At 41.4% G+C, this 10,238-nt stretch overlaps 1 protein-coding gene across 1 annotated transcript; it reads left to right on the forward strand.

Annotated features, from left to right (window-relative positions):
* The first annotated feature begins 6,585 nt into the window (after window positions 1-6,585).
* LOC126381389 (uncharacterized) lies at window positions 6,586-9,610 on the forward strand. Its single transcript, XM_050030874.1, has 2 exons — window positions 6,586-7,572; window positions 9,365-9,610. The coding sequence occupies exon 1, from the start codon at window positions 6,643-6,645 to the stop codon at window positions 7,555-7,557; it is 915 nt and encodes a 304-aa protein (XP_049886831.1). The 5' UTR covers window positions 6,586-6,642; the 3' UTR covers window positions 7,558-7,572; window positions 9,365-9,610.
* The last annotated feature ends 628 nt before the right edge of the window (window positions 9,611-10,238 follow it).

Here is a 10,238-nt window from a genome sequence, read left to right on the forward strand (position 1 = left end):
CGTCGGCAATGCTGACGTCACCCATATTTTTAACCAGAGGCCTACTTCTGATTCGATATCAGAAGTGGGATATTTACCTACTTCTGTCCCTCAACTCAATAGACAAGGACCACCGACAACTAGCTACGAAATCGGACAACAGCAATCCCAAATAACAGGTATGCCAATGGGTGGTATGCCAATGGAATTTATGATGAGGATGATGGAAATGATGCAGAAGATGTCTGAACGTCTTGGCAATGCCCCTGAACCAAAGGTACGAATTAATGACATTTTTTTACCATCATTTGATCCGGATACAAATGTAGGTGTCCGCGAATGGTGTCAGCACATTTCAAAGGCCATTGAGACCTATAAACTTAATGATTATGATGTTCGCATGAAAGTGGGCAGCCTGTTGAAAGGACGTGCTAAACTTTGGGTGGATGATTGGATGGTTACGACCTCCACTTGGGAAGAGCTACGAGATAAGCTGGTCACTACATTTGAACCAGAGAACAGGTATTCGCGAGATATCATTAAATTCCGTGAGCATGTTTATGACCCCTCTAAAGACATTGCAGAGTTCCTGTCACGAGCCTGGGTTATGTGGAGGCGCATTACTAAAGACAAACTCGATGATGAACATGCAGTGGAAGCTGTAATTGGATGCGTTAATGATGAACGGCTTCGTATCGAACTGATAAACGCAAGAGCAACTACGGTACCAGAACTCATATCTGTGGCATCTTCGGTGCGAGCCAAACGTCCATCCACTTCGACCATTAATCATGCACCAGGTAAGCGTACTCGATTCTCTGATAACAATTCATCAACGCTCTGTTGCCAAGTTTGCAAAAGGACAAACCATGCGACTCGGGATTGTAGATTCAAACACTCAACACCTAGGCAACCTGATCAACAGAGTGAGATGCAAACAGAGAAGAAAAATAACGTTCACAAAGAATCGCAATCTAAATCCTGTACATTTTGCAACAAAGAGGGTCATACTTACGAAGTGTGCTTCAAACGAACACGTGCTCTGACGTCAAATGTAAACCACATCAAAGGCACCAAACTGGCGCCTATACAAGTCAGTATCGGTTCAATCAAGCTGCAAGCTGTGTTCGATAGTGGTGCAGACTGCTCCATTATATGCGAAACAGCTGCCGCTAAAATACCAGGGCGCAGAAAACAAAAAGCAAACTACCTGAGAGGTATTGGTCAATTTCCTGTTTTATCATTATCTACTTTGACGACTGTATGTACTATTGATGAGATAAGCGTCGAATTACAGTTATTCATTTTACCTGATAGTGAAATGTCTACAGATATCTTAATAGGAATGAATTTAATCAACGGCACGAATCTGAGTATGGTTATTACCGCGAATGGAACAAGACTTACCCGTCACTCGGTAATAAATCATTTGCAATCGAATAACCCGATTTTCACCCAGCTGGACTGTGATCTTACTTCAGATCAGGAACTACAGGAATTACGAATTTTGCTCAACAAGTATGAACATCTATTCATACGGGGATATCCACAAACACGAGTCAATACTGGAGAACTTGAAATCCGTTTGAAGAACCCAGACAAATATGTGGAAAGAAGACCATACCGCCTGAGTCCAGTAGAACGCGAAAAGGTACAGCATATTGTGAAGGAGCTATTGGAGAATAACATCATCAGGGAAAGTAAGTCTCCTTATTCCAGCCCTATAATCCTGGTCAAGAAGAAAAACGGTGATGATCGTCTATGCGTTGATTACCGGGAACTCAACGCCAATACATTGCGAGACCACTATCCTCTTCCACTGATCTCTGACCAGATAGATCAACTGGCTAGCAGTAAATACTACACTACCCTGGATATGGCGGCTGGATTTCACCAAATCCCCATAGCCGAATCTTCAATTGAAAAAACTGCATTTGTTACGCCTGATGGCTTGTACGAATATCTGACTATGCCATTTGGACTAAGCAACGCCTGTTCAGTGTATCAAAGATGCATAAATAGAGCACTGTCACCGCTATTGGCAAATGTGGCACAGGTATACGTTGATGATGTTCTTACCAAGAGTAAAAACTTCGCTGAAGGACTTTCCAACATAGAACGCATCCTCATGGCTTTACAACATGCTGGTTTTTCTATTAATGTTGATAAATGCAGCTTCTTCAAAGAATCCATCGAGTATTTGGGCAACGTCATTACAGACGGTAAGGTCACCCCAAGCCCCAGGAAAGTGGAAGCTCTAGTCAAGTCTCCAACACCAACAACTGTCTGACAGGTGAGGCAATTTAATGGTTTAGCAGGTTATTTCAGACGCTTTATTCCAGACTTTTCCCGCACGATGGTACCGCTCTACGAGTTGACCAAACAAGGAGCTAAGTGGGAGTGGAATGATAGACATGAAAAGGCCCGCAATGATATTATTCAAGCCTTGACGTCGACACCTGTTTTGACATTGTTTCAAGAAGATTTACCAACAGAACTGTACACCGACGCCAGCAGTCTGGGATTTGGGGCTGTGTTGGTACAAGTGATTAATGGACGACAACACGCAGTGGCTTTTATGAGCCAGAGAACTACAGAAGCCGAAAGTCGATACCATTCATACGAATTGGAGACGTTGGCAGTAGTAAGAGCCATAAAACACTTCCGCCAATACCTGTATGGACGCAAGTTCAAAGTGATTACTGATTGTAACGCCCTTAAATCATCAAAGCACAAGAAAGACTTGTTACCCCGTGTTCATAGATGGTGGGCGTTCCTTCAAAACTTTGACTTTGAACTGGAATATAGGAAAGGTGAACGGATTCAACATGCTGATTTTTCAGCAGAAATCCAGTTCAATATGCAGTAAACGTGATGACGCGTGATGTTGAATGGCTTAAGGTCGAACAAAGAAGAGACCCTTCATTACGACCGATTATAGATGACTTGACTAATGGCGTTGGGCAAGACAATTACACACTTGAAGACGATATTTTGAAGCGGACATGGGAGGATCCCACATTTGGACAACAAAATAGCATTGTCGTACCGAAGGCTTTTCAGTGGAGCTTAATCAATTCATACCATACTGCCCTTAAACATACTGGATGGGAAAAGACTCTTCAAAAGGTCAAGGAGTCTTATTGGTTCGACAAAATGAGTTCAATAATAAGAAGTTTTGTTGATAACTGCATTGCCTGCAAAACATCCAAGGGTACTTCTGGTGCAATACAAGTTCGATTGCATCCGATCCAAAAACCCACCGCTGCCTTCCAGGTGATACACATGGATATTACCGGTAAGTTGGGAACACCAAATAATCCAGAGTATGTGGTAGTTATTGTAGACGCATTTTCAAAGTACATACTCCTTCATTACACTAACAACAAAAATCAACATAGCACTTTAGGAGCTCTGAAACGTGCTGTTCATTTATTTGGAGCACCAGTACAAATTATAGTTGATGGAGGACGAGAGTTTTTAGGAGATTTTAAAACATATTGTGATCGATATGGCATAGAAATTCATTCTATTGCGCCAGGAGTAAGCCGAGCAAACGGCCAAGTAGAGCGCGTTATGGCTACGCTCAAAAACGCATTGATCACAATCAAAAATTATGAAACGACTCGCTGGCACGCCACACTCGACGAACTACAATTGGCCATGAATTGCACGACTCACAGAATCACGGGTGTTGCCCCACTCACTTTGATCACTCGAAGAAAGCATTGCGTACCTCCTGAACTATTAAATCTCGTTAACATAGAAGATCAAACAATTGACATTGAATCTCTAGATAACCTAGTACAGCACAGAATGGCGTCTGCTGCTGAACAAAATAAACACAGATTTGACCAACATCGAGCAAAAATTCGCCATTTTTCAAGAGGAGACTACGTGCTAATCAAGAATAATCCAAGAAACCAAACATCATTGGACCTCAAATTCAGTGAACCTTATGAGGTTCATCGTGTATTGGAAAATGACCGCTATTTAGTCAAAAAGGTGGTCGGCAGGGGTCGACCACGTAAAGTAGCACATGACCAGCTCCGCCGAGCCCCTCAGCCTGGGGAGCAGGCAGCCGTATCGGCGCCAACAGACAATGAAGACGATGATACAAATAATGATCCGGTGCCATCGACGTCACGAGGCAACCAAGCGACATCTTAAATATTAACCTGGTGAGTTGGAATTTGTTTAAAACAACATTACAGACACATTAATATCCCTTCTTTCCCTTGGCTTATTTCCTTTAGAGCCTCTGTGTACCACGGCGAACAGGACCGCCCAGAGCACAGCATCACTCCTATCAAACAAGCAATTACAAATGTGTAGAGACGTGATGGATGGTCGAAGCACATAATAAAACAAAAACAACTATAACAGAATTGTCTTTGTATTGAGACGAATGACAATATCATAAAACACTCACCATAGTTAAAAATTAAATCAAACTTAAAGATGCAGTCAATTTTAGACTAGCAGATATCATGTTCAAAAGGAAATCATTTCTTTTCTTTCCAGTTCCCTGTTTTAGGCTGGTGCAGAGCACGCACCGCCTATCAGAATGGCCGTATCGGCGCGCACACGATCTACCTCCACTACCAGACCAGGATACCAACCTAACTATTAATAAAGCTTACTAAAAGTTATTACAGCAAAATTATCGATAAAATTATTTGATTAGTTACTCGAGTGTTAATTGAATCGTTTAAGTAATTATAATGATTATTATTTTGTGATTGTAAAATTATAAGCAAGACGTAAACGCGCATACATGTTAGTACCTCCCTCAAAAACACCTGCTGTTTACGAAAACGGGGCGCACGTGTTGTTTACGATGTTAAACTGCACGTGTTGTTTACTACGTTCGGATAGTTAGAGTGGGGGTGCGTTTGATTTGCTTATAAGGCGGCCCGAGCGGCGTGCGCGCCACTTACGCTCGAGGCTTCGGACTGTACGGACCTTACGATTTTGTGAGTAATAAATTGCATTGAAATTATCAACGTTTATACTTTGTGTTTTTCCTTCCACCATGGACCAAGATGTGAATAATGGGTGTGACGTCGGCAATGCTGACGTCACCCATATTTTTAACCAGAGGCCTACTTCTGATTCGATATATATATCATAGGCAAAATAATGGTGCCGTGTGCAGTGTCGTCATATGTCAGCGATTCCCTTTAGGTACTGTCGCGTAACATCTCCCCCCTTAGATCTGCAACTATTTTAAGATGTTTAATGAAAATGTTGCAGCTCTCTTCGTGGTATCTGGATGCGGGGCGCTGGTATTCTCTGGATCTTCATATGTGTGTGCTGGATCACGTCGATTATTTGGCGTCTGGGAACATCTGGCATATTTTTGATAAAGTATTATGGCGATCAGTACGACTGCACTCAACATTACTACATAGAGAGGGATTGTAGTATGGTAGAGCGATAATGTAGATAGGTTGTCCAATTGGGTAGGCGTCTGAGATATTATTTTGTCCTGAATATCGCGAAGCTCGTCCAGGTTGATGGATCCCAGAGTGATTGGAGGCTGGGTTGCCGAATTCGTCTGAATGTCAATAGGTATGTTCAGTATTTTAATAGGTTGTCCTTCCACGCGATCATTAGAGTTATAGATAGTTAACTCCGTTGTGCGTAGTGAACAGTGGTATGGGATGTTCACTAGGTAGCTTCCGTCTAAGGTTCTAAATTCATCTCGTTCACAGGTAAGCTGAACTTTCGTCGGTCGAGGGAGTACTACAACGTAATGTCGATCATCTAATTTTTCTATGGTTTCTTTCAGAAGAGTTATAGTTGTTTTGCGGCAGGAGTCGTCTAGAGTTTGATCGGTGATTATATTTCATCGCTTCATTCTTCAGATATAACCATGTAGTCCCTTTAGCCTACAAGGCAGCTCGCACATAGTATCGAGATCGAGATCTATATATCGATTTTACGAATTAAACCACAACCCTACTACTGTTTGCAACCCTATTCGTTCATATTTGGTTCTCATTCCTTTTTCGTGCGAGGCAGCGATCGCACGCGCACAGTGACTCAATTTTGTACTTCTACCTTGCATTTTTATAACAAAATGCCGAAACGCAAAAGAGATTCTTCGCAAGATAAAATTGATAAATATAGAAAGAAAATTAAGAAATTAGAAGAAAAACAGAGGCGAATACAATATCGCCGGCTTATTTTAGAAAGTTCTTCATCGGATTCAGGTAAGTACCTCCGCCATTTAAAGCAGTAATTTCTTCGAAATATAACATTTACTTTTCTTCATTAAAAATATGCCTGGCGGTCAACCGTGAGTTGTCACGAAGGCTTTTAATTTTTTAATGATTAAATATGTACACAATACACATGATTATACGTACTACGACACTTTCTCCTTTGTTAGATCTAAGCCCATTTGAACTTAAATAAGCCTAGCGGTTAAACGTGATTTAACACGATGGCCACATAATATATTTTCTCGAATACCTACATTATAATTAGGTATATAAAATACAATTATGGGTTTACCTGGCGGGTAACCGTGAGTTACCACGATGGCTATTTACTTACCAGTAGTATGTTATTTAAATTAGCATACTTTCTATTACAGACAATGAACCGGCAAGTAATGCCGCCGATTTAGATCAACAAGAAGATATAAATCCGGCTATGGAAGATGATGTTGTTTTGGACTTCGCATCCACTGCGGCTCCTGAAGGCGATCCTGACCCGATGGCGCCACCTGAAGACTTAGCTTTAAATGCTGACCAAGTAACATTACCTGATTTAGACCCAGAATTACTCCTAGCTCTCGGTGAATCTACCGACATTTCTCCTAAATATAGGGAAAAAATCCTCGACGTATTAGCTCAACGCTGGAACCCCATCCTTAAAAAAGGATTACCTAAAGAGTCTAAGGAGAAACTATTAAAGGATTACCTCGTGCCGGAAAACTGCACCCTCCTTCAGGCTCCCAAGCTGAATGTTGAAGTGGCGGCCGCCATTTCAGAAACCGCACGTGGTCGAGATAGGAGAAAGGAGTCTGACCAACAGCAGTTGGGGCTAGGCATTTCTATTATTAACAAAGCTATGACTTTATTACTCACGAGTGATAACAAGGTCGAAGCTATAAAGATACTCAGCGACGGTTGCAGGATCCTAACCGATTTACACTATCAGGAAACACAGTCGCGCATTACTGTTGTTAACTATAGCTTGGCTAAACCATTTCTGAACGTTGTTCAAGACAACGAAAGAGACGAAACTCTTTATGGTGTAAAACTTTCTGAAAAGATCAAGGCCTCAAAATTGATCGAAAAACAAGGCTTACAGATTAAAAAGTATATAAAGCCTCAGAAGAATACCACATCGGAAAGCACAACCACTAATGCACGCCCTCAGTACCAACCAGGACATTCGGCCGCGAACCAGGGAAACTGGTCAGCGCCCTCACGCTTCCAGCCGAACAGGGGGGGGCGGAGAGGGCAGAGGAGACAACCACCGACCATGGGCCGCAGGCCACAGTCTCAACCAGCCACGAGTGCCGCAGGACCAGCCAGGACCCGTGCCCCAACGCGCCAGTAACCCAGGTACATGCAGGTAGAATCTCATATTTTTACGACTGTTGGGTTACCATCACTGGCAACCCTGTCATACTAAACTGGATACAAAAGGGTTTCTACATTCCATTTGAAACTCAACCTATTCAATCTAAAGTGCCTCATAGTTCCTGTTCAGCATCTGAATATGAAGATATGGTCATCGCCATTCAAAACCTAATAAATCTAGGCGCTTGTAGTCTCTGTGATCCTATAAAAAATGAATATATTTCATCAATATTTTTAGCCCCTAAACCGAACGGCGGCAAAAGATTTATATTGAATTTAAAAAACCTAAACAAGTTTGTAACTAAACAACATTTTAAAATGGAGGACCACAGGACAGCGTCTAGATTATTACCTACCAACGGCCATATGGCAACGATTGACTTAAAAGAGGCATATTTTCTTGTGCCCGTTCGTAAAGAAGATCGAAAATACCTAAGGTTCCAGTTTGATGGTAAAACTTATGAATTCAACGCGTTACCATATGGCCTATCGGTAGCACCCAGGGCTTTCACAAAGATTATGAAAGAGGTTATTACTTACCTAAGATGCCAAGGCTATAAAAATGTGTTCTATTTGGACGACATTTTGTGTATTGGGGATAGATACGATGAATGTCTTAAAAATGTAAAAGTAACATTGGCACTTCTCGAACGTCTAGGGTTTGTCGTCAACTATGATAAAAGTTGCCTTATCCCAAACCAAGTTTGTAAGTTTCTTGGTTTCGTATTCGACTCCAACAAGCAAACTATCTCGTTAACCCCGGAGAAACGTAACAAAATTTTACAATTAGTAGAACATTTTTACAAATTACCTAGATGCACTATAAGGGAGTTTGCGCAATTAATCGGAGTTTTAACCGCAGCATGTCCCGCCGTGAGATATGGTTGGGTCTACACAAAAATGTTAGAACGCGAAAAATTCATGGCTCTAGAAAGGTCCCCCAATTTTGAAACAACATTTCAGCCTTCCGATAAAGTTCTTGATGACCTTTATTGGTGGATATCTAACGTGACAGTTGCATCAAACCCCTTACAAACATCTAATTACGACGTAGAAATATTTTCTGACGCCTCTCTGACAGGCTGGGGTGCCGTATGTAACGGTAAGAAATGTCATGGATCATGGAAAGATGAGGAATCGAAATTCCACATCAATCATTTGGAATTACTAGCAGTGCTTCTTGCACTGAAATGCTTTGCAACTGACCGAACTAATTGCTCCATTTTACTTCGTATTGATAATACTACAGCAATAAGTTACGTAAATCGAATGGGAGGAATCCAATTTCCACATTTGAACGGTCTATCTAGGCAAATTTGGCAGTGGTGCGAAAGGCGAAATATCTGGTTGTTCGCTTCATATATTAACACCAAAGATAATTATGAAGCGGACGAGCAATCTCGTAGGTCAAACCCGGATACAGAGTGTCAATTATCGGATTACGCTTTTAAGCGAATCACGGAACAATTGGGTAAACCTACGATAGATTTATTCGCCTCTCGCGCCAATGCCAAATGTCGTGTTTATGTGTCATGGAAAAAAGATCCTGAAGCTGCTTCAGTTGATGCTTTCACGTTGAATTGGAACAGGCGTTTCTTTTATGCTTTCCCCCCCTTTCCACTGATCCTTAAATGTCTGCAAAAAATAGAACACGACCATGCTACTGGAATTTTGGTATTCCCATTGTGGCCTGGTCAAAGCTGGTATCCACTTTTACTGGAATTGATAATATCCGATATTATTTGGTTTAAGCCTAACGAACACCGTGTATCGTGTTGTTACAGGAACCAACTTACCCTGGGTGCAGCAACGCTCTCAGGCAGGCGTTCCTAGCACGTGGTGTACCAGGCTCGTCGTTAGATCTGATGTTAGCATCCCTGTCCAACAGCACAATGAAACAATACAACGTTTCACTAAGATTATGGTGGCAATATTGCGCGCTTAATAACATTAACCCCCTTGATTGCTTGATCCCTACGGTCTTAAGTTTTCTTACCGAACAGTATAACAACGGCGCTTCTTACGGATCAATTAATATTGATTGTTGAACTGTATTTTAAGTAGATTATAATAAAAATATTTGATTTACACAATCTTACTTTTATTGAAAAATCCTAATCTCTTGCAAAACTTTCTCTTAACATCTACATGGTTATATCTGAAGAATGAAGCGATGAAATATAATAAATGATCAAACGAACTTCTCAAGCGAAGTTCGATCATTATTATATGAATCGCTTCATTCGAAGATATAACACCCTCCCTCCCATACCCTTATATGGCCAAAGTTTTGCAAAAATCTATCTCTAAAGGGAATGAGAACCAAATATGAACGAATAGGGTTGCAAACAGTAGTAGGGTTGTGGTTTAATTCGTAAAATCGATATATAGATCTCGATCTCGATACTATGTGCGAGCTGCCTTGTAGGCTAAAGGGACTACATGGTTATATCTTCGAATGAAGCGATTCATATAATAATGATCGAACTTCGCTTGAGAAGTTCGTTTGATCATTTATAAGCTTCTGGATACAGTCTGGGCCGGTCCTAATCTGTTGGTTGACCTTTTCCTTACAGAGGTACCGAGTTGATAGCTTCGGGCATTCTGCCTCTATGTACACGTAAGATTCCCCATTGGTTGCTATTAAAGGATAAGGTG

Source organism: Pectinophora gossypiella, unplaced genomic scaffold (genome assembly GCF_024362695.1).
Source record: "Pectinophora gossypiella unplaced genomic scaffold, ilPecGoss1.1 Pgos_49, whole genome shotgun sequence".
In the NCBI taxonomy this organism is placed as follows: Eukaryota; Metazoa; Arthropoda; class Insecta; order Lepidoptera; family Gelechiidae; genus Pectinophora; species Pectinophora gossypiella.

Bases quoted from the DNA above. Each gene is read 5' to 3' on its own strand.
- LOC126381389 (XM_050030874.1), top strand. From the start codon at position 6,643: ATGGAAGATGATGTTGTTTTGGACTTCGCATCCACTGCGGCTCCTGAA.